The sequence below is a fragment of the Silurus meridionalis genome, chromosome 18, assembly GCF_014805685.1.
Source record: "Silurus meridionalis isolate SWU-2019-XX chromosome 18, ASM1480568v1, whole genome shotgun sequence".
In the NCBI taxonomy this organism is placed as follows: domain Eukaryota; kingdom Metazoa; phylum Chordata; class Actinopteri; order Siluriformes; family Siluridae; genus Silurus; species Silurus meridionalis.
In genome coordinates, this window is record NC_060901.1 from 7,053,397 (window position 1) to 7,077,797 (window position 24,401).

The following is a 24,401-nucleotide window of genomic DNA, read 5'->3' on the forward strand; positions in this document are numbered from 1 at the left end:
ACACAACTTGTCAAGCAGAATTTTATGAACCATTTTTATCACCACTGATTCCATGAATGATTTTTTTGTTGTTGTTGCGTTCAGAGCACTCGGACAGTGGCTTTTCTTTATTTAAATTTTTGTTCTGTTCTGTTCTGTTCTGTTCTGTTTTTTTTTTTTTTTTTTTTTAACAAATGGTTCTAAGCAGCTCTAACAAGCTAAACCCATTTGCTATCCAACAACCCCTACAGAGAGAGTTGTTTCCATTCAGATAACATTTGTTCCTAGTCAAGCCCAAATCTGAGTGAAAAATAATGGCAAATAGGATTCATTAGTCTTGTCCTTATGGGTAAACCCAAAGGTTTCCAAAACCCTGGAACTGTTCACAAAAGGTTCCATGTAAACTGCCTTAAACTCCACCATATAACTTTTTTAGTACAGTCTATCAGTGGATAGGGTTCATTGGTTTGGTCCTCCAACTTTGTTACTCACAGCATAAAACAATTTTACAACAAAAAATGCTAATCATATTACAATATTAGTTTTTCTATGCTTGCATTTATGAGAGAACCTTTTAAATATTTTGCTTTAATAAATAATCCAACATCAATCGGATTTCGAAATCGAGAACTGTTAATGATGTATACAATTTTAAATCCTTTTTCTAAAAGTATAGCATTTAGCATATGGAGCTGAAAGTAACACTAAAGTTTTTGTACAAATTAAATAATACTTTTAAACTCCAGCATCATGATCTATTTTATATGATGTTTAATCATTTCCTGATGTTGTCCTTTTGCCCTTTTCCTTAGACGGGTTTATGCTTGTCTCTGAAATAATTTTGTGTAGTATTCGACTTTTCAGAACAATCTGAAAAAAAGACATTTCAAGGAAACCCCCCAACCTTTTTTTATTAGCAGTATGCTCTTAGTCTTTACCACATGCGCTCTTTCTCTACAAGATGTCCCGGTTTGTTAGAAGTCACAAACGTGTGTCAAATACCACACGTTTTTTCTTTTAAAAACAGCCCTAAAAAGCTAACGCAAGTGACACTTTGTTAGAGCTTCCTCAAGGCTCGTACTGAACACACAATGGCAGCTGATTATTGTCTTACACATTTGAATGCACTTGTGAGGGAATTTTGTCTGTTTGTGTCTGGTTTTGTGTAACCGCTTAGTCCATTTTTTGTTGGAGAACCTAGTCTCAAAATGAAATAACTGCAGCTCTCAAGAATGAGAAACTCTGTATGCAAACACTTTTTCACCTGCAATCCAATAAATCATTTAATTTGGTTGTGTGCTTGATTTTTTTTTTTAAACATCATTTATTTTATTGGCTTTTCTTCCGCAGCAGAAAGAAATCTCTAAATAAGATGAAATCTTATGAGCTAAATCTCCAGCCAGTCACAGCTTGTTGATTTGTCCAGCTAATAAAACTTTCAACTGCCTCAAGAATTTGAATATTCCTTGCATCCCCAAGTAAAAATGTAAAGCCAGGCTCAATATGAGTAACTGAGCCAGGAAGCCATTGTAAGACGGAGGCCTGGATGTGAAACAAACCCTGGAGACACACAGTTCAGATAAATGAGTCCACGCGGCAGTATTAGTCAACAGAACAAGCCAATTACACAAATGTTTGCCAAGTATTCTTTTCTCTCATGCCTTCACGCTCATCCTTATCCTCACAGATTTGGGATTATTATCCAGTTAAAGGAAAGGTATGCCTTTTTTTTTTTTGCTCGTTTGTGCCAGATGTACGATATTGCCACAGAATGTTTTCGAACATCCAAAAACACTGCATGTATTTTTTCTTGCACTAGATGAACTATAATCCAACAATTACCAAAATTGTTTTCTCTTCCTAATCTTTTAATGTCAAGATTTAACAAGCTTAAACCCAAGGCGTAACAAGTAACTCTGTGTCCATGCAATAATTCGCTTTCATTCGAAATATGCATCATTTGCAATATAAACAACTCAACAAAGTCCTGTGAAAAGCCAACAATACAAGTGCTATGGGCTATGAGCATAATAGATTTTGTCTCCACAAACCAGCATGGGGTAAATTAATCACAAATGCTGTATATGTGTGGTCCAACCAGTACGTAGTACAATGCATACAACGCAACACTTCCAGAGCAATGGATGTAATCTGATAGTTATATTTGAAACTTTAGCAGAACTGGATTTTAGAAAATAAAATGGCTGTTTAGCGGCTCCAGTTTTCCAAGTATGAACCAGGTTGTCTTTTGAAGCAAAGCCGAAGTTGTAGCATGTATCTGTATTAATGGATGTTTACATCAAATGGACTGGGAAATAAGCATTCTTTCCCTAGTGGGAAATTAAAAATACAAATCCGTAATGTAGTAACTTTGAATTGTCTTGTTTATAGCCAATCACAAATGCTAATGCTAAAGGTATTGTCAGGCTAGTTGCCTTTCCAGACCTTTGTAAGCAATGACTTTTTTGCAGCTGGAATTTTGGTTAATTTAGTTGATAGATGCATAAAGCAGCATGCTCCATTTCCCTGTGCTCTCTATGGGGCTTTACAGCTTGTAAACTTTCCCAGAAGTCTGTAGGGTTTATATTAGTGTCTAGTAGTGCTGCTGAAGGCCTAAAGCGGATTGGATTAGTCATTGGCCAGTGTTTTTCAGGCTTTTTTCAAGGCCTTATCAGTTACAGATTAAAAAATTTATTTTACTAACATGCCCTATTTGCATTATTTAAACATATACCGTTTACTTTTTATCAGTCTTTACCCCAGTGTAATGCTCTTTGTCTCCATCTACTGGACATGCATACAAGGTCACGCATGCTTGGGATGGGTTACCATGTCTTCCCCACAGAGCTTGGTTTCTTTTTTGGCTTACTTGCTGTGATTATTTTTCTGTCCATAAGTGAAGTATTTGCCATTATGAGTGCAATACATGAATTTTAGAAATGTGTCCATTAATGCAAAAAATGTAATACACAGTTTACATACAACCCAAATTCCAAAAAGGTTGGGACAACGTGTAAAATATTAATAAAAAAAGAATGTGATGATTTTCAAATCTCATAAACACAAAAAAAGTGTTGCAGATAAAATTTTATCTGTAGGTTATAGTGTGTGCATACATTTTGCCTTGTAAATAATCTGAGGCCAATCTTTACCCTTGATGAAAGAACTCTTTCAACTGCATTGATGTAATAATGTTTTAATAAAAACTGCATTATATTATGAAGCAATATGTTACACTTAAACAACATATTTCAGCTACAATATAAGTTACAATGGTACATGATCGAAAGTATCAATTTATTTAGATTTTTTCTAAAAAAAGGCTGTTTTTGTCTTACTGATGTCTTTCTTAATAACGTCTCAGTTGGTCAGTGCAGGTTCAGGCTGAATGGTGTTGGGACTCAGCTGTTTGGAGCCGCTCTCCACTATTTCTACCTCTTCGCTACTGCTTGATATGGGAAACGCAGGTCTGTAGCAGCCGCATGATATAATCTCCAAGGCCATATCTCGAAACTGAATAGGAAAAATGAAGATGATCAATAATGATCTAAGTTGTAATAACAGTTTTGTGTCAAACTAACCACTTTTAGATTCACTTCTCTTTCACCTTTTTTTTGGCCAGGAAGAAGATGACAGGGTTGTATGCAGGACTGGTCTTAGCCAAGTGTGCAGGCATGGAGGCAAGTGCTGGAGATATGGACATGTCAGGCACAAGGATCACAAGCATTGATACAAGAGCATATGGCAGCCAACAGAAGAAGAAGGAACCAATCATAGCAGCCACCATGCACATAGCATGCTTGTCTTCTTTTTGCCGTGACTTGCCTCCCTGACTCTCCACGCTCTGGTTCAGCTGTACACACGTACAAATGTGAAAATAAAATAAAAATCTTAATATTAATTCATTTAAAATCCTGCTATTATATATTTCATGTCCTTACCCTTTTAATGGAGGTCAGTATGTGGTAGTAGCAGTAGATGATCAACCATGTGGGCAGTAGAAAGCAGAAGAACCAATACGGGAGAAGAAAGCTGTAACTGGCCCATGTACGCTCCTGCCAGGCCAGAGAGCATGAGGTCTGGACTCCCTCAGGGCCATAAGACCCCCAGCCTATTAGGGGTCCTGTGGCCCAGAACAAACAGTAGAACCAGACTAAAAGAAGACCCTTAGCATTGCGTCGCAATGTGATCTTGAAGGCACCCATGGACTTGCATATTATGTAGTAACGCTCATAAGCCATCAGAGTTAGTGTACACAGGGAGACTAGGCCTAAGGAAATTGAAAGGAAAAATAATTATTAGAAAATGTTTGGTGATATTTTTCAGCTCAGAGGATGATTTACTTTGAAACAATTTTGCTGCTTTCTGGATATCCAGCTCAACTGCTCTCCTGGAAATAGTATGGGTATGAAAGGTTTGGTTCTAGTTAACCAACTTAAATGACAATCAACAAACAATATTTAGTGCAATTTAATAAGACGTAATGCATTGCAGAACACCACACACTTTTACATATTCTTTTATACTTATGTCTTACTGTATAGGAGCTCTCTGTTTCAGAGGTCAGAGGAAACCAATGTACCCAAAGGAAACCCAATTACTAAGAGTGAGGACATTCAAAACTCTTTACAGATAGTGGAGCTATGGCTCAAACCCCAGAACCCTGACCTGTGGGGTCAGCAACTTGGGATACTGCACAGCAAAGCTTTAAACTCTTTTAAAATCTGTTTTCACAACTGATTGAATGTTTATAGTCTCCATCTTGTAGCAGTTAGATTAGTGGAATGTATTGGTGTGTACTGTTTTCCATATGTCAGCATGGGTTTCCTTCAGGTTCCCCAATTTATTCTCATCGTCCATTAAACCCATAGTAGGTCAATTAGGTATACTAATTCCCTGTGTGTGCATGCTGCCCAACAATGGCTTGGCCTGTAATCCAGGGTGTATGTCTGCTTTGCACCCTGGGATTACTGGAAGAGGCACCAGTTTCACTGTTACCTTGAGTAGGATAAAGCAGTTACTTAAAATAAATAAATGACACTTAAAAATTATATTCTACTACAATTAAGATGGTGTTTACAAATTTGGTCAGCTGGTATATGCTTGAAATATAGTCCACGTGCATCCACTCACCAAAGTAATTGACAGCAAATCCTTGGAAGACACAGAGCTCTCTCCCCATGAAGAACTGCCCATAATAGTTGGTCACGGTTCCAACAGCTGATCCACAGAGGGTCATTAACAGGTCAGAGACTGCCAGACCCATAATGAGAATGTTTGTGGGCAAGAAAAGCTGTCGGTTCTTTAACATAACTGCGATAACCAGAGAGTTGCAGAAGACAGACAAAATAGTGACAATCAGCATCCAAAATGCCAGAAGCCCATATCCTAACGGAGACATTAGCGCAGGAACAGTAGAAACATCTACTGATGTTTCTTCTGTAATGTCCTCTGCTCTTTGGTTCATGTCTGTGGAACCAGTGTTCTCTATTAGCGCTTTGAGATCAAATTCAAAGACATAAAACGAAGGATGATCAGACAACCAACCAAAGATAAATCTTTATCTAATCCCACGATTAACAAAGACCCAAATCCATATTACAGATGGTGTCAAATTAGATTCATGGAGCATGAAGAACCATTTGTCAGATGGATGTTAATAAGATCAAGCCATAACAATCATGGATCCTGTATATGCCGATGTCACCTGGATTAGGTCATTCCATTTTTCCATTGCTTTTAAGATAATTACAATTAGAGTAATTTTTCTCATGTTTTGGTAAGTGCTTGTAAATAACGGATTGCTGCAGCTACATAACAAAATTAATACAATTTGAGCAAAAAGCATTTTTAGGGGCAAAGTTCCCAGAGTTAGTGAGCAGCACACTCAAAGATGCATTAAAACTGTTGCTTAAGCAATCACATCGAAACAGAGCTATAAATGCAGGCAAATAAATTCCAGAGTGATTTGTAGTTTGACTGATATGCTTTGGACACATAGAGTGGTGGATTATCTGGAGGAAAGGTTTAGATGAACAACTGGCTATCTGGTAAAGAATAGACAATATTTGGAAGAGGAGTAACAATAATGTGAGTTAAACCTCTATAGCATGTTACGTTAACGTTTGATTAGTAGGTGGTGTTGACAATTGCTGCATAGCCTACATTGGGCATGACTATGAAGTTGGTTTTGCAGGTTATGCAGAAGTTTTGTGTCAGTGCACAAAGTCGTTGCTGAGATACACAAATTTAGATCCTGTTTGGCAGTTTTTCTGTTTGGAGTATTCAATATTCTTTTGATAGCTTACTTCCAGGTTCACATGTAGATGCTGCATGCTAAATTTGTTGTGCATTGGACATCACTTGTAGGAAGAGTCGAGTTTGAAAAAGTCACAAAACTTCTTGTGTACAGTAATCCCCATTTATCGCTGTGATTATGTTCCAAAACCACCCACGATAAACGAAAAAGCGTGATAAACGGACGCCACCCCAAATATTTATGTATACAGTACTGTACTGTATTTACATTGTACTCCGTTTTATGATTAATAATTCTATTATAAAATTTTATCATTTTGGCATAAAACCCTATACGTTTTTTGGTCTATCGTGCTATCTGCAAGAGAAAATCAGCGAAACAGGTAAGTTATGTGGCAAATGCAATTCCTCGATAAACTTCGAACCGCGATAAAGCGGAGGATTACTGTAATTCACAGGCAATACTGTAAATTTTTACTTTTCTATTAAACCATTTAGTATGCTGAAGTGAACACACCCCAGCATCTAAAATTCAAGTACATCCTTTTTTTCAAACTCGACTCTTCCTACAAGTGATGTCCAATGCACAACAAATTTAGCATGCAGCATCTACATGTGAACCTGGAAGTAAGCTATCAAAAGAATATTGAATACTCCAAACAATTTGACAGAAAAACTGCCAAACAGGATCTCAATTTGTTTATCTCAGCAACGACTTTGTGCACTGACACAAAACTTCTGCATAACCTGCAAAACTATCTTCATAGTCATGCCCAATGTAGGCTATGCAGCAATTGTCAACACCACCTACTAATCAAACGTTAATGTAACATGCTATAGAGGTTTAACTCACATCCTTTTTTTTTAACTCGACTCTTCCCACAAGTGATGTCCAATGCACAACAAATTTAATACTGTAATTCACCGTAAAACCCTTTTAATTATTTTGCTATTGCACAGGAGAAAAAAAAATGTCTTTGATCATTTATGCTTAGTCAGGTGACAAGAATATGTTGACACTTGTAAAAAGTCAAATCCAGTGTGGATTGGAGACAGAATTGAAGAGGAAAAGCGAAATGTAGAGCATGTTATTGTGACTTTTGACCAGTTGGAGGTTCTGTCATGGTCATGAAGATGTTCAAGTTTTGTGTCGACATGCAAAGTTGCTGAGATATATATACACTTCAGCCCAGTCTTTTTATAGAATTTTTATAGATTTTTTTACAAGTGATGGCTTTTAAATTTTGGACACAAGTGTAAAAAGTTATGACTAGAAAGACACTTTCATTAGCATGAATCAGCAAGAGACCAAATCAAACTCATTCACCTCCATATCACTGCATACTTACTCTATTGAAAATAATAACAAGGATGTCATCAGGTTCTTTAGCTGACTCTTTAGTGTCCTTAAAGAGGTATGATATCAGGAAACCCCTAAGACATTTGGGTCTTTTGTGAGGTAAGGGATAACAATGAAGGGCTTAAAGGCCACGCTTGTCATCTTCCACATTCTAAAGGAAACAGGACGCAAGCAAGGCGTTAGAGATGGTGGAGTTTAATGAACAGTGAGCCCAGGAAAATGTTTTTCTTTACCTGACAAAATATAAATGATTTTATAGATATGGGCTTGCATAGATTTGCTTTTCAACCAGTGTGGGTTTTTTGTTATATCACTGTGGGTCAAGCTCACTTGCTGTCATGCTTACATGTTATTTAAAATAAATAACAGATCAGCAGTTTCTCACCTATTGGTATATATTCCATAATATCAAATGTGACAATTAATGCAAAAAAAGTTTGACGTGTCATTTAGTAAAAAATTTCAAATCGCTATTTATAGTAGATTTTCTATAAGATGAAATATACATGTTGAGACTTCAGTGCTGTTTTTGAATTAATAATAATAATAATAATAATAATAATAATAATAATAATAATAATAAAAATTTAATTATTATGTTATTTGTGGTAACTGTACACGTTGTTTTAACTAATATCAGCCATACAACTGCACTATTACAAATGTGCATTCAAGATTTGCTTACTCAGCCTCAATTCCACATCTCATGCAAACGTCTAGAGCAGGGAAAGTTCTGACACAGCGGTATGTACAGGAAGTGTGTGTGAAGCAAAACATCAGGCCGTTACTTGGCTTATTTATGACTGAGGACATCCTGTAATTCTGCTGCCTGGAAGTGAAACTTTTCTGTACCTAACCCCCAATCCCCCACCCCCAAGCACTCATTCACACACACACACACACACACACACACACACACACACACACATACACACACACACACACACACACACACACACACACACACACACACACACACACACACACACACACATAAAAACATTTTTTTTTTACTTTTTGACTGTTTAAAGAGTTTAACATGAAGGTTATCAGAACTGTATCTGTTTGAAAGTAAAGATGTACCTGAGGACTGGGATCCTGCAAGATGCAATGAATCACTCAAGTGGAAGGTTTTTAATTTAATGCAGGCACAAGTGACCATTCAGAAATGATGATTGTAGGAGACCAGGGCCAATGCATTTCCAGCATTTTGAGTAACTGCCTGATCAGGGTCATATGGTTTAAATTAGGTACTTTTTTGTTCGTATTTTGATGAACAGATGCAACTACAGTGTATGTGATAAAATCTTATAGGAATATCACAAACAAAAGAACAACTGGATAAGTGGGATTAAAAAAAACATCTCAAATTCCCCCCCTACATATACATTTACATTTATGACATTCCGTTCATTCATGGTTCATTCAGACACAGATTAGACCTCTAGTAATCCTGTAGCAGAAGTCGATTTAACTTTGAAAGGCAGAATTCACACTCCACCATGTATTTTCTTCCTATGTTTTCTAGTGCTTCTAGGGTGTATAGACGTTTAGGTGTGGTCCAAAATTAAGGTTTCGGCCACATCCATTTCCTGTTTAAACCTGAAAACAGATAAAGATCTTTTGAGAGCTAAAAACAAATGTAGCATATAACCCACAAGCACTCTCACACTCTGCAACGTGTTAAGGGCTAACATCATTTCTAGGATTTCATTTCTCTACTGCTTGTGTTATGTTTAATTTATCTATGTTTACATTATTAATATTAATACTTTTGAGAGGTGGCAGCAAGCTGCCTCAATTCCCTGTGCTTAAGGGGTGCTGTAACATGGCTGACACTGCACTCTGATCCCAGCCTCCTAGGATTCCTGGAATATCTGAAGAAATAACAATTCCGCAATGGGATTGATAAAGTATTTAAAAAAAAAAAAAAAAAAAAGTCCTGCTCATTCTAAAACCCTTACAGTAGGACCCTAAATTCCATAATGGCTTTTCCTATTAACTTCAATGTAATTATTAAATAATCTAAAGTAGTTACTAAATATGATTACGATAATAATAATGTCATGCCTTCATTTAAATTACCTTTAAGCTTCAAAGGCACTTGCCTGGTTACTGACAGTTTGTTTGCAGAAGGAAAGGTCTGGGAAGAAGGTTCTAGTCCCTGGGTCCTGGACAGTTATAGCACAGGAAAGAGAGGAGGAGAGGAAAGGAAGTTAAAAAGGCAGATATCTATCCCGAGCAGTCACAGACCAGAGAGGAACCTCAGAAAGAAGAGTTGTGTGTAAAAGATAAAGGCATGGAGTTCCGAATGAACTCTGTCTGTGGAAGTGGAATGCTATTCTTGCTGATCCTCGTCGGAGCAGAGATACAGGCTACTTCATTACAGGTAAGACACATATTCATATTCTAGAGATGATTTGAACCACAATTGGTTAGTTAGATGCTGTGGATTAAAAAAACAACACATTTTTAAATCCAGCATTAGTGTTAAAGGAAAGAACATGTTACGACATTTTTAATGCTTCATTGGGAATCTTTTATCAGTACTTAATCAGATATGTCTTTTTATGTGTAGCCTTTATTTGGTACATTACAGGACAGTGAAATTCGTTCTTTACATATCCCAGCTTGCTAGGAAGCTGGGGTCAGAGATGATACGTTGCACCTGGAGCACAGAGAATTAAGGGCCTTGCTCAAGGGCCCAAGAGTGGCAGCTTGGCGATACTGGAGCTTAAACCCTGACCTTCCGATCAATAACCTAGCACCATAACCACTGAGCTACTACTCCCTGCAGTTTTCCACTCAGAAAAAACACCTTGTTTTTCAAAAAACTTAACAAAGTTAGATAATCTTTGGGATTTTTATTTTTAAAGGAGGTCACAGCTCCCAACTTGAAGTGTGGGTAGCACAAAAAAAGTTCAAATGCTATTGACAAAGGCTACTTTACCTATATTGAATGAAGAACATCCGTTGATTTCTGTACATATGATGTTTACTGTCTATTCATGTTAAGTTGTTCAATTGGTCTTTTACATCTCTTAATTGCATAAAACCCTTGAAGACGCAGTTTATTCATTGCTCATCTTTATGCAAAGCACATTATTCAGTAACCACAGAAAAAGTGTGTCACCCTCACTGGTCACTTGAATAGGTACAAATCGCTCATTCATGCATCTAATCACTAAACATTTGGTAGAAGATATAAAAAAACTCTGCTTTCTTTGTTTTCTAACATCCAGTTCTGGTGATTCTGTTCTCATTTTGACCTGATGTGGGTTCTGGGATGCTTTTCTGCTCACCATGATTGTAAAGAGCACTTCTGCAACAGTGTCATGGTCAAAGTCACTGAGATAACTGAGATATAGACTGTTTCTGTGCTTTGCTGTTCATTTAACCTCACTAATCAGCTTTAAATAAGAAGTACCAGATGGTGGCACTTATACATAATAAATTAAAGCATCAAAACAGATTTATAAATGTGATTAAAAAGGATTATATGGCTTCTCTATATATTCTAACAGCTGACCCAATCTAAAATCAGGGGATGAAATATGACTTATTAACTGGGGAGGCTAATAATTTGGGAACAGTGCTGCTTAGTTACAAATGTAATTAAAACAGAAATGTAATTAAGCCATCATGAAGTTTGCAAAATTACTTACTTTAATGGAAGTGTACTTTTGCTATTACATTTTAGATTTACAAGCTTTTATAGTTGTGTTTTTTTTAATTGTTTTGTCAGATTTGGTATGTTAATTCACTTTAATGGACAGGTACACTACAGTATCTGGATACCTGACCACATCCTGTCAGAGCTGCTTTTTGGACATCCCCTTTCACGTTTAGTCAATATTTACTGTTATATTTATGCCCACTCTTTTAGGAAGATGCTCTACAAGATGTTGAAGTGTAGAGAAGCTTGTAGAGATTTGTGCTCATTCAACCACAAGCACGTTAGTAAAGTCAAGTACTGTTGTAGGGTGAGGGAAGTGTTCAGTAGGGTTCAGGTCAGAGCTTTATCACAGGCCACTCAAGATATTCCACTTCAAGTCATGTAAACCATAACTTCATGGAACTGGCTTTGTGTGCGGACAACTTTGCGGTAACCGTTTGGAGAAGAACTACAAATGGTTGAAAAAATCAGGCATTGCAATACTTTAGTCCATACAGTGTATGTATATAAAACAAATAAATACATTTTGCAGCTTTAAATCGATTTGCTTTCTATAAAGTAATGTGAGTTAAATAAAATGTAAAAAAAAAAAATGCAGTGTTGTAAAAAAATGTATGTCATATGTGGGCTATAGATAATTGTTCAGATAATAGAAGTTAATAGTGTATATTATTATTGTATAGTGTAATAGAGTAATTGTAATAGTGTATTAATAGTGTATTAATATATATATATATATATATATATATATATATATATATATATATATATATGCCTCTGTATTATGTGGAGGAAAGTGGTAACTCAGTGGGTAAGTCATTACACTTTGGATTGAAAGATTATGAGTTCAAATCCCAGCACTGACCAGGCCCATGAGCAAGGCCCTTAACATTAAACTGCATAGCTCAAAATATTGAACCTTGCTCTGGATAAGGATTTTGCCACATCCATAAATGTAACTGTAATACTTCCAATAAACTCAAATTCCTCTTGTAGTTCATTTGAAATGTTCCCTTTGTGAAATATCTGTGGCTTTTTCATCCATATCTATACATTTCATAAATATATTAATCAGCGTTCTTGCAGAAACATCATAACTAGTATTATTTTATCCTTATAATCATAGCAGGCTTTGTTTTTATATATAAATGATGTATTTTCTGTTTGTGTGTTTATAAGAACCGCTGTGAAAGAACCACACAAGTGATGACAGTGTCGAACTGCCATGCATGCTCCATGAGTAGACTGTTTAACTGTCCAGCAGGCTATAGCAAGAGAACGTCTGGAAAGGGTCAGGTGGAATGCAGGTGTGTGTGTGTGTGTGTGTGTGTGTGTGTGTGTGTGTGTGTGTGTGTGTGTGTGTGTGTGTGTGTGTGTGTGTTAATTTCATATAACATACAGGCCTATACAAGGACAATATGTAATTATGAATATTTATTTGATTTTTTTGTTCGCTTATAAAAAAAATAATTTTTGTTCGAATAATAATAATCTTAAAAAAGATATATTTTATATTAATTATGAATAATTATGTCAGTGTGTAAGGTCCTCACAAGTCAATATTGTGAAGCCATTGTTTAAAAATATTTGTATTATCTTTTTGTATTTGTATTATTGTCATTTGCATGTATTAATGCTCTTCCTTTTTTATACTTTAAGCTATCATACAAAATCCTCTTCTGAGATTTCTCTCACCCACCGTGGCTGTGCCCACGAATGTTTCAAAGATGTGGTGGAACAACAATGCTGTTCAGGGTACTGGGGCTACAACTGTCTGGGTACATTTCCCATCTTTTTTTAAATTCATTCATGCATTCATTTATTTATTCATTCATTCGTCAGGACATCAGGATAATATCCTGTAGTAATATTCACTCTGCACAATGCACACTTGTTTTTTTTCTCAAAGTGGTGTGTGTGTGGATTCTATTAAAAAAGGAAAAATGTATTTCCTCTGTCTTGTTATCTGTGCTGGTTGGATGTTATTTCCTTCTTGTTTCTCTGTTTGGACAGTGGTGGACACTAAGGGAATATTTTGACAGGAAGTACAGGATAGTGTTGATGGTACACAAAATAAAGGAAGAGCTGATTCCCTTTGAGCTCGAGGACAGAAAAAGGAAATATATATATATATATATATATATATATATATATATATATATATATATATATATATATATATATTTAGCATTTTAACAACTGGATATGTGTGTGTGTGTGTGTGTGTGTGTGTGTGTGTGTGTGTGTGTGTGTGTGTGTGTGTGTGCGTGCGTGTGTGTGAGAGAGAGAGATAGACAGACACAGAGAGAGAGAGAGATAAAGAAAGAGTGAGGTAGTTATTCTCTTATTGTTTCTTTGCTTTGGACAGTGGTGGACACTGAGGGAAAATTTTGCATGATAATGTTGATAAAGGAAGAACTGACTTCCTTTAAGCTAGAGGAACAAAAAGGTGTGTGTGTGTGTGTGTGTGTGTGTGTGTGTGTGTGTGTGTGTGTGGGTGTTTCTGTGTTTCTGTGTTTCTGTGTGTGTGTGTGTGTGTGTGTGTGCGTGTGTGAGAGAGATGGAGAGAGAGAGAGAGAGAGAGAGAGAGAGAGAGAGAGAGAGAGAGAGAGAGAGAGAAAAAAAAATTCAAAATAATAAATATATTAATCTCTCTCTCTGTAGCTGCACATGTTCATGCTCTAAAAACAGGGGACTTGCTGTTACAGGACAAAAATCACACACTTCCTCTCTTAATAGTAAAGACACATATAGTGTCTTTACTGATGAAAAGAAAATGTGCTGACAATCTCAATGTAAAAGTTTAATTTCCAACACTTCCTGTCAGTATGGGAAGGTCAGTGTGGCCATGCTAATTTTTTTTCCTCACATCAGCTTCTTATAAGTCACTGTGGGTTAAGTGCTGCGCTTCTCATGCGTCCTGAGGATTAGAGGAGCCTTCCAGGAACTCTATTAAATTTGCAGTGGGACTTTAAACAGTGTACTGTAAAAAAAAAAAAAAAGCACATACTGTCATATGATTATGTCTTTTATTTGTGATTATGTAGGACTGAGCCTTTTCCATATACAAGATCACACATAATGTACAAAGTAAGGATTCAGGTTAACATATGGTTAGCATTTTCTTACACTCTCTCTCTCTCTCTCTCTTCTCTCTCTCTCTCTCTCTCTCTCTCTTTCTCTCTCTCTCTTTCTATCATTTACACACACAGAAACAATTCAGAGCAAGACAGAGAGAGAGAGAGAGAGAGAAGAGAGAGAGAGAAATAGAGAAAGGGGAGAGAGAGAGGAAGAGAGAGACAGGAAGGCTGCGATTTCAATCAAAACACAATGGTGCAGAGAGATAACTGTTGAGAGAAAGAATAGTGGGAAGTGAAGGAAAAGAGGTCAATATAGAGAATCTGCCTCACACACACGCACACACACAGGTGTTTGTGCTGACAGGACAAAATTATTTTGGGTCTACTGGGATATTTTATATATATATATATATATATATATATATATATATATATATATATATATATATATATATATATGTAATGTACTGCATTATTTAATACCTATATATTATATATTTTCTGAATTTTGAACAACGTATTACATTTGTGTCAAACACTGCTTTTGTTGTCTCTGAATGAACATTTCTACTTATTAGAGTGTCCGGGCTCAGCAGCTACTCCTTGTAATAATAATGGGGTTTGCTCTGATGGCATTGCGGGCTCCGGGAATTGCACCTGTAAAGTAAGTGCCCCCCCCTCTCGTTTCGCTTTCTTTCATACACACATCCCTACACTCATACACATGCATTCCCTAAATGATCTATAATGTATGTGTATTTTATATTGTACAGGCAGGATTTGTAGGAACAGCATGCGAGAAATGTGAAGAGAACCGGTATGGACCCACATGCAGCAACGGTAATAAAATATACAGCCATTATACAAAATAGTGTAGTAGTGCTAGCTTTCCTTTATGTTTAACTACTGCATATGTGTGTTTGTGTGTGTGTGTGTGTGTGTGTGTGTGTGTGTGTGTGTGTGTGTGTGTGTGTGTGTGTGTGTGTTGTTTAGTGTGCACCTGTAAGCATGGCCTGTGTAACAGTGGGCCGAGAGGAAACGGACAGTGCACCTGTTTTTCAGGATACACAGGGCCAGACTGTGACCAGGGTATGTTCCAGGTTTTTTTTTTCCAGGGAAGTGCTTTTTAAGTTTGCCAGATTTAAACTATGTAAGCAATTCAATGGTCAATAAACCAGTCTCAACATGCAAATACCTTGTAATAATTACAGCAAAATAATGACATGCTATGTTTGTTGTAAAAACTTTGCTACATGATCCTTTTTATAGTTGATATGATGATCAAAAACCTTTAATTGTAACAATTTGGCTGTCAAAAGCATTGATTTTAGTAATCTAACACAAAGGTTGATAACTTAATATGTTGATGAGCATTTTAACCCAACTTCACTAGGTTAAAGCAAGTTTTATTATTTAGTCCACATTCGAACCACTGCTATGTTTCTTAATATTTTCTGTCTAACCATTTTTTTTACATAACTCATATTTAACCACTTATGAGAAAATATTACAGAGATTTATCTGGCACGTTTGAGTTAATAGTATGCAATCACATTTTTGTATCTTTCCATTGCTGGGTAATTCACACATTTTAATAGATTACACATTTTTACCTCACTATTTCAACTTTATATTAAAAGCGTTTTTTTTTTAAATCACATATCATAGTTTTGCAGGAAAAGCACAGACATGGCCACCCTGTGTGTAATTGTATTCGTGTGTGGATCTGTTTGTTCTTACAGAACTCCCGGGATGTGCCGCACTGAGCTGTGGTCCTGATGCACGCTGTTTTGAAGATACAATTTCAGGAAAACTGGTGTGCAAATGCAAACCCGGTTACTTCGGTGATGGTGTTCAGTGTACCGGTAAGTACTCGTGTGATGGATCTGCCAGAGTCTTTACACACCAAACGAACACCCTTCCTAAAAAAATAATCACTTTAGATGCCTTTTCCATACATAAAATTTGCACATCACATACCACATTTGACAGAAGCCCTTATCCAGAGCAACTCACAGTCACCATGCTCGCAGGTTCACAACCTTCAATCAATTCCCATATTGCCATATTAGTCATCATGCCAAGTAAAAATAATTCAAATCTAAATTGATCGAAACATAAAACACTGCTATATGATACAGTACATAGTGAAGGTTTTAGCAGTAACAGATTTGGTTCTCATGGTCATGAAGACAAGCGCATTTCTTGGAAGGTTTTCATGAACACCTATGGCAAAGCCGTGACACTGCTGTGAATTATTTTGTCTTATCAACCATCAAAATTCATCACTATTAGGCTGCTTTTAACATTTGGATTTTCTTTCCCCAATAATGCCACATTTCTGCCAGCTTTCTTTTCTTTTTTCTTTTCATACCTTGCAGAGAGATGTCTATTTCTTTTTTTTTTTTACAAAGTGCTTGTAAAAAAATATATATATTATTGGACATGATATTAATATTGATATAAATATTAACAGATTCATGGCATATAGATATTCAGTGGTCAATATTACACGGTTGGGATATAACAAAAAAAAAAAGAACAAACTTGGCTATTTGAAAGTTATTTACGAATTCAAGATGGCATCCCACTTTAAATTTAATCTGAAACACACAATAATGCATTTTTCGATAACATCTAGCTGGCAATCATTGTTATAGTTACCCTTATGTCAGGATCGATTTGTATGACAATTAAATAATGCAATTTTTTTTAAATTGCTGTGGTATTCAAAGGATTACTGCTGTTCTTTACAGTGATAAATCCATGTCTTAAGCGTGTGTGTCATGAGAATGCGGTGTGTGTGCACACTGGGCCAAACCAACACACATGCACATGTATGGAAAGCTATCAGGGAGATGGCCTGGTGTGTCTGCCCATCGATCCCTGCCAAACTGGCTATGGAAACTGCCAAAGCAACTCCACACGATGTGTGTATGATGGCCCAGGGAAGGTAATTCCCTCTCTATTCCTTTCATTACATTTATGTACCCGTATATATGTCTTACATATGCGATATGGAATAAAAATATCCACGTGATTATGTGCGTTTGTTTTTTAAATAGGCTCACTGTGAATGTCTAGACGGTTTTGAGAAGTTAGTCATGGGAGTAGGCTGCAGCCTGCGAGATGTGTGTAAACCTGACTCATGCCATAAGAATGCCTACTGCACTACTGTGGCACCATTAACATTGGAGTATGTTTCCATGTGCATGCATGTGCAAGCTTTTTTTTTATTATTAATTCTAATATAGTAATATAGTACACAAACGAACACATTTTTGTTCTGGTCATATTCCTCTACAGTTGTACATGTCAAGACGGTTTCCTAGGCAATGGAAAAGTCTGCTTTGGCAACATTATCCAGCGTCTGCAAGAACTAAACACAGATCCTGATAGTCGTTCATACGGTCAGCTCTCTAATGCCATCAGTCTGTTTGGTGAGTGACACGAGTGCAGTCAGATGTCTGAAATACCTTTTATTGACAATGTAGCATGCCGTCATTTTAATGTGGAACTACAGAAAGACGTTCTGTTTTTTCCAATTGACCTACAAACATTATGTTCTGATTTTAGAGGGCGTCATGTCCTGGCCTCTGACCTCGCTCGGACCTTTCACTGTGTTTGTGCCAAAGAACAGGGCTTTCAAACCTACTCAACCTGTGAGTTCAATTTTAGATAATAACACAGACACTCACACACACACACACACACACACACACACACACACACACACACACACACACACAAAAGCATCTTATTTACCACTTCACAATTATTATTATTTATCACAAAATAAATGTAAAAACAATTAAAAAAGTTCCAAGAGGCCATGCATTGTACACATTTGTTTCTTTCTTGTTTTCTCATGATCACGAAATTACTTTCTGGCCATAGAAAAAAAATATCTCTTGCTCTTACCATAACAACCATTGTTTCTTACATAATTTTTCTGTATATTCGCCATAATAGCATGTTCTAGAAGCACTAGCATCGCAGCATCATGAAAATTTTCTCTCAATACTACAAAACTACATCGTGAGAAAACAGGGTTTTACGTTAAGATCATGAGAAAACATCATGAGAAAACATCACGTTATGTTGAGATCACAAGAAAATTAAGACATGATAATGAGAAAACAACTTTTGTCAGGAGAATTGTCGTGATCACAAAAAACACATCTTGTTGAGATCACAAACAAACGACTCCTTATGTCTTCTTGTCGAGATCACAAGAAAAAAAATTATAATAAATAGTCTCTTAGGACTTAAACAATGCAACAGTTTAAAATGTAATTAATTCAGTGATTAGAATTAGAAATGGCTTTGAAAGGTGTGTTTGTTTCTCAGTTCAGTCTCATGTCAATGAAAAACATTTAGGTTTCTCCCTCAAATATCATAAATGATCTGATGTTTAATATATGTTTGTTTAACATTAATCAGGTTGCGCATGCACTGAAATGAGTCATTATCAATGGGGGAGTCACATTAGCATCGGGTGTGTGAAAAAGACTAATCGTTGTGCATTTGAAGACCACTCGTTATCCATTTTTCTTTTCTATAAACCATAGTAGCATAAACCTGCCTCTGTGGAGTTTTGTATGATCTTACTGTGCTCATATGGGTTTTATTTTGGGTTTTCTTGTTTTCTTTATACCTTTCAAACCTGACAATTATTGGATCAGACTCTAAATCAGTGTGTATCAATGTGCAAATGTATGTGTATTGAGCTGTGTGATGGACTGGTGCCCTACGTTTCCCACCTCACGCCCAGTGTTCCTGTGATAAACTCCAGATCCACCTTGATCATAACCAGTAAAAAACATACACTAGGAACAGATATGTTGGGCAGAGCAGGAAAAACTCTGCGACTAACAAAGGGCCAAGAGTTGCTTAGAGGCTAAAGAGTTTGTAGTTTAAATGAATTGCAAAAATGAGTGAACTCAATTAATTATATATTTATTCATCCCATTTACTTAAACCTAATGATTAGTGTGTACAGACAATCTTATTTATTGGTACATTTTGCTGTTCTGTTCCAGGTGAAAACTCTGCTGGCAGATCAGGCGAATGCTCGCTATCTCGTAAAAATGCACATGATCCCAGGAGAAGTGAACTCTGATACACTGAAGAATGGTATAGTCTATTACACTCTAACTGGGAAATCAGCTGAGTCAATAACTGAGGTAGAGAAGGCTTTCTTTTGTGAGTGTGTGTGTGTGTGTGTGTGTGTGTGTGTGTGTGTGTGTGTGTGTGTGTGTGTGTGTGTGTGTGTGTATATGTGTGTGTGTGTGTAAGAAAGAGAGAGAGAAAGAATACAAAATGAGCTTGGTCTAATCCATCTTCCATTCTACCAAGTCAGGGCAGGTGAAGGTCCGTATCCATGGCAGTCGTAAGAAAGCAGCACTGTTGGAGTCAGATATTATCTCTTCTAATGGATTGATCCACATAACTGATAAACTTCTGGACACAGTCCCTTCTACTGTAATAAGCGACAGTCAGGTTCGTTCATACACACATAAGCTCATGATTTCTGCTGTATTCTCGAATCTCATTAGTCAGAAAGTGATGATTCAGCAGTAATGTTGACGCTTTGTGTCTGCAATAGTTCCCATATAACCCAATGTTAATGTTCTTTCAACAACAGCATGCTATGAAATGCTTTATGCCTTACCATAACATACCTCCATAACCTACTGTATCTCTTATAATAAACAGGAAAGCTTGTTGAAAATTCTGTCGGACAATGGCAAGTTCTCTATATTCAAGTCTTTAATCGAGGTAATGAAGAATACTATTATTGTCATAAATTTGGGCTTCCAAAATATTAGTAAGACTGCTAATCTCTGACTTCATCCCACTCCTGTAGAAAACCAGCATGGTGGATATTTTGGAGAAGGATGGCCCTTATACACTATTTGCTCCCACAAATGCAGCATTTTCTTTAATGCAGGACAGTCAGCTAAACTACCTCAAATCTGTGGAGGTAGGCCTGTACCTCATACAGTATATTATACGTATTACATTACATTTGTCAAAGATTATCTGCCCTCGCTCTAAATACTACATGCCTATTTTTGTGTTTGTGAACAGAACAATGCACTACACAATAATCAGTGTTTTCTTCTGTTGTGTTTCCTCACCTTGAATCTGCAGGGGAAACCAAAACTACTGGAATTTCTGAGAAACCATGTCGTCTCTGCCCAGGTGTGTGTCGCTCTTTTCAGAAAACATGATGAGGTTTAAGTCTCTTGGAACTTGAAATATGTCTCTTTGAAAGTCCTTGATTTGTGTTTTTTTTCTTCCTCAGCTGAAAGCCAGCTACATCGTGTCCATCTCACAAACCGTATCCATGGCTAATCAAGTGCTGAAGATTAATGTGACTGCTGTCGTGAGTACTGGAGATCAACTGTACTTTTAATTAAAAGAGATGTTTCATTGCTAACCTTGTCAATTAAAATAAATAATGACACTTTGCAGTTTAATTAGGAATGCCTTGAATAATATCCAGTCATCTCCAGAATTATTGGCACCCTGAAATAAAAAATAAAAAAATGGCAGCCATATTTTAGGTTAAACCTAAAATTCTTCTTTTTTGTTTTTCATTACCTTTGAACCCAAAGCAATTTTTACATTTACTTTAAATATCAGATGCATCCTTTTGTACAGAGTTCAATTTTTTTTTTAGTTTCGCATCTGAAGGTGTTTGGTAAATTTACATTTAGTTTGTGCTCACATAGGACTTTTCCTGATGATGGACAGCAAACTGACTTTGCAAAAGGAAACAGGTTTTTGGAGACTAAGACCTATTAATATCAACAGTTTATTTTCTGTGATGATAAATTATACAGCATGTTCATTGTGGGTGCCAATAATAATCCTTATTAGTGGCAATAATTATCATTATGGGTGCCAATAATAATCATTTGAATGATTGTATGAGATTTTTTTTAAAAAAACATTTCTTTCTATTATGAGCAGTCTGAACTGGAATAGTAAATGATTATAAATATGTTGTAAACATTACGTAACATGGTTTTGCTCTCTGTAATCAGGGTCAAATCCTGATCAGTGGGGTAGCAGTAGCTGAGGCAGATGTTGAAGCAAAGAACGGATGTTTGTATTCCCTGGTGGATGTTTTAATCCCACCATCTATAGAACCCATTCTCCCTCATCGATGTGACATCACGGAAAATAAAGTTTATAAGGTGAGAATCAGCCAATAATGGTTATCTATCGTTATTAATCTATCAGTAATTATCAACAATAAAGTTATTAGGGTTGAACATTGCTTTATACCACAAAGCTTTGATCAGTTGCATTATTTCCCTCAAACTGAAGAACAAACTACTTTTGCCACCTGTTATTTTTTTACTTGGTTTTTGATTTGACATACACTTCTAGATAATCATTTTAGTACTTTTACACACAAATTCATTTTGCATGAACCTACTTAATCAGAGCTGATGATGTGTTATGGATGCAGTCTAAATGAACAGCAAATGCATCTGTGATCACATGAATCAATTCTCACTAACAGGATGCATGAATTTGGAGTCTGAGCTAGAAAGTAATCAGGCCTTTCTTTAAATTTCTTCTCTTCAAATCATTCTGTTATTTCTTTCAACTGGTGGTGGTGGTGCTGTTACACTTGATTGCAAAGAACCTTAGAAACCTTTTCCATCCTGTCCTCAGAGTCCATGTGTCAGCTGTAGGTCACTCCCCCAGGCATTCTGTCCAACTGGCGTCTCACTGGTAAGGAAATACTTAATAATTAGCACTTGCATCATTTTTCTATCAGATCATTTCATATTTGCATTGTGTAAATTATATATATATATATATATATATATATATATATATATATATATATATATATATATATATATATATATATGACACACACACACACACACACACACACACACACACACACACACACACACACACACACACACACACATTTTGTGGCCTGTGATCCCATTATAAAGGCTGGGATCTACCTAAGCCTCAATATTTACATCATCTTCCAGCTCATGTGCAGCATCAGCACCACTGTATTTGCTTCCATAAACAAATCAGGTTTTTATGCATAGACATCAACTGCTGGAAAAATGTTTCAGCAATCCAATTCATATACTCAACTGACCCCAACGCTGAACACCTATGTCTTAAACTTTGGATTAATGTTATAATTTCATGTTTGTTGTTTGTATGACAATTGAAAAGTTACAAAAGGTTCAAGTGAATGGCTATAAATATGTAAAAATGGATGGATGGATGGATGAATCTAAAACCTCTTATGCTAACTCTGCACAGAACAAAACTTCCATAGGCTGTTTGTACAATAAGAAGGCTTTTGGCATTGATGTCATTGTTATAGGCTGCAGTCTGTCCTGCAACGAGACCCGTACTGTGAGTATCACACCGAACATTTCACACATGTAGCACTTATTATGTCTAAGATCTACGCCTCCTAAAATTTGAACTTTAGAAACTCAAGCAAACCTTTGTTTTATTATTAGGCTGTGCAAATTAATGCTTTCTGCCAGTAAAAAAAAGTTAGATGGGTTCTAGAAAGCTACATGCTGAGTTGAAGTCATGAAAATGCCTGAAAATGCAGCATGGTGGACTGATAATGAAAAAAAAAAAAAACGTGTTTAAATAGACTTTTGGCATCTTGGACAGTTCGTGAAGACAATGAGATGCACTTTTTCTGGAATTTGTTAATGTAAGTTTAATGGTTTGAGATAGCTTCACTACAGTTTTTTGCATATGTGAACACAGGATGAGCCAAATGATGAAAAATAAATAGCTTCCCAAGTGATTAGAAACATCTACAATTTCATTTGATTAAAAAGCAAAAACAGTTGTTCTTTTATTTGTTGTTTTGTTATCACAATCTTCCACATTTGTAAAATAGATAAACGTTTCTTAAAAGAAATTCATATTATACATTTTTTTTTTAAACTGAGCATAAGATTTTATATATTTTTTAAACGTCAATTTCCACATTTTCCATTATCCAAAGACATCCTAAACAATTGTGTGCCATCTCTGGTAACAATTTGGGATAGAAACACATATGGTTAGATTGAAAAGTTGGGCGTCCCAATACATTTGTCAATTTTGTATGTATGGAAAACAGTAAAAAAATGTGTGCAACAAGAATAATGCATATATTAATTATGTACATTTTTACATGTGAGTTTATGTGACTTTTATTTAGACCCCTAAGTGCTGTGAAGGCTTCTATGGAGCAGATTGTTCTCCTTGCCCTGGTGGGTTCAATACTCCGTGCTCCTCTCATGGCAAGGTACAGTATAGGAAACACACAAACACACACACACACACACACACACACACACACACACACACACACACACACACACGTGCTCTCAAATAACAACAAAAAAACCCTGCTGTTTCAGTGTTTGGATGGCATAGATGGCAATGGCACGTGTCAGTGTGAGCCCAATTTTAAAGGGTGGCGTTGCCAGTACTGCACCGATCCCAACAAATACGGGCCTCTCTGCGACCAACGTAAGACCCAACTCACTGCTAAACTAAAATTGCATATATTAAAATTTTATGTTTTTTTTTTTCTATTTAAAATACTATACAAAACTGTTTTACAGCCTGTCGGTGTGTACGTGGGGTATGTGACAATCGACCTGAAGCAAATGGAGCATGTAAGCCAAACTCCTGTCAGCCAGGCATCACCGGAGAGCTATGCGATCAACATGCACTTCCCTGTGGGCCGAACCAAATGTGCCACATTCACGCCAACTGCATCCTGGAACCGCAAGGGGAGCAACAGTGAGTGTCCTGGAATTATGATCCACCAGTTTATCTCCTGCACTAACAGCCAGAACTAAAACAGTTACAATCTAATGTATTTTATATTTTATATTACTTGATGATTTGTTCCTATACTTAATGTTGAATCTGACTTAAGAAATCGAATCTTAAACTTAACCTGAGTAAATCCTTTGATGGATAATTAATAAATGAAAACAGTATTTCGTATTCATAAACATTTCTTTGA

The 24,401-nt window shown here is 36.3% G+C and overlaps 3 protein-coding genes across 3 annotated transcripts in view; 2 read left to right on the top strand and 1 right to left on the bottom strand.

Moving 5' to 3' along the window:
• cped1 (cadherin-like and PC-esterase domain containing 1) overlaps positions 1 to 12,632 on the top strand; it is a 76,203-nt gene extending 63,571 nt beyond the window's left edge. Inside the window, exon 22 of the transcript XR_006928583.1 lies at positions 12,581 to 12,632. The gene's annotated coding sequence lies outside the window, so the exon portion shown is untranslated. The remainder of the gene's footprint in view (positions 1 to 12,580) is intronic.
• LOC124401113 (parapinopsin-like) lies at positions 3,340 to 5,446 on the bottom strand. Its single transcript, XM_046873093.1, has 4 exons — positions 5,113 to 5,446; positions 3,921 to 4,249; positions 3,587 to 3,832; positions 3,340 to 3,492 (listed from the first exon to the last, which is right to left on the bottom strand). Exons 1-4 carry the CDS (start codon positions 5,444 to 5,446, stop codon positions 3,340 to 3,342), a joined length of 1,062 nt encoding a protein of 353 aa, XP_046729049.1.
• The window catches only part of stab2 (stabilin 2), a 40,688-nt gene continuing 26,116 nt past the window's right edge, over positions 9,830 to 24,401 (top strand). The window contains exons 1-23 of the mRNA XM_046873931.1: positions 9,830 to 9,986; positions 12,453 to 12,580; positions 12,933 to 13,051; positions 14,932 to 15,017; positions 15,127 to 15,193; positions 15,347 to 15,442; positions 16,096 to 16,218; positions 17,110 to 17,306; positions 17,419 to 17,549; positions 17,660 to 17,793; positions 17,930 to 18,015; positions 19,396 to 19,539; positions 19,712 to 19,855; positions 20,072 to 20,134; positions 20,223 to 20,339; positions 20,510 to 20,560; positions 20,664 to 20,744; positions 21,409 to 21,561; positions 22,049 to 22,108; positions 22,673 to 22,768; positions 23,583 to 23,669; positions 23,785 to 23,896; positions 23,992 to 24,172. Of these exons, the coding sequence (XP_046729887.1) occupies positions 9,897 to 9,986; positions 12,453 to 12,580; positions 12,933 to 13,051; positions 14,932 to 15,017; positions 15,127 to 15,193; positions 15,347 to 15,442; positions 16,096 to 16,218; positions 17,110 to 17,306; positions 17,419 to 17,549; positions 17,660 to 17,793; positions 17,930 to 18,015; positions 19,396 to 19,539; positions 19,712 to 19,855; positions 20,072 to 20,134; positions 20,223 to 20,339; positions 20,510 to 20,560; positions 20,664 to 20,744; positions 21,409 to 21,561; positions 22,049 to 22,108; positions 22,673 to 22,768; positions 23,583 to 23,669; positions 23,785 to 23,896; positions 23,992 to 24,172 (2,546 nt within the window). The 5' untranslated portion in view covers positions 9,830 to 9,896. The remainder of the gene's footprint in view (positions 9,987 to 12,452; positions 12,581 to 12,932; positions 13,052 to 14,931; positions 15,018 to 15,126; positions 15,194 to 15,346; positions 15,443 to 16,095; positions 16,219 to 17,109; positions 17,307 to 17,418; positions 17,550 to 17,659; positions 17,794 to 17,929; positions 18,016 to 19,395; positions 19,540 to 19,711; positions 19,856 to 20,071; positions 20,135 to 20,222; positions 20,340 to 20,509; positions 20,561 to 20,663; positions 20,745 to 21,408; positions 21,562 to 22,048; positions 22,109 to 22,672; positions 22,769 to 23,582; positions 23,670 to 23,784; positions 23,897 to 23,991; positions 24,173 to 24,401) is intronic.

Coding starts and splice junctions, on each gene's coding strand:
- LOC124401113 (XM_046873093.1), bottom strand. CDS start 5,446: ATGAACCAAAGAGCAGAGGACATTACAGAAGAAACATCAGTAGATGTT. Junction 3,833..3,920: donor TACTGACCTCCATTAAAAGG/GTAAGGACATGA, acceptor ACGTGTGTACAG/CTGAACCAGAGCGTGGAGAG. Junction 3,493..3,586: donor TCTTCCTGGCCAAAAAAAAG/GTGAAAGAGAAG, acceptor TTTCCTATTCAG/TTTCGAGATATGGCCTTGGA.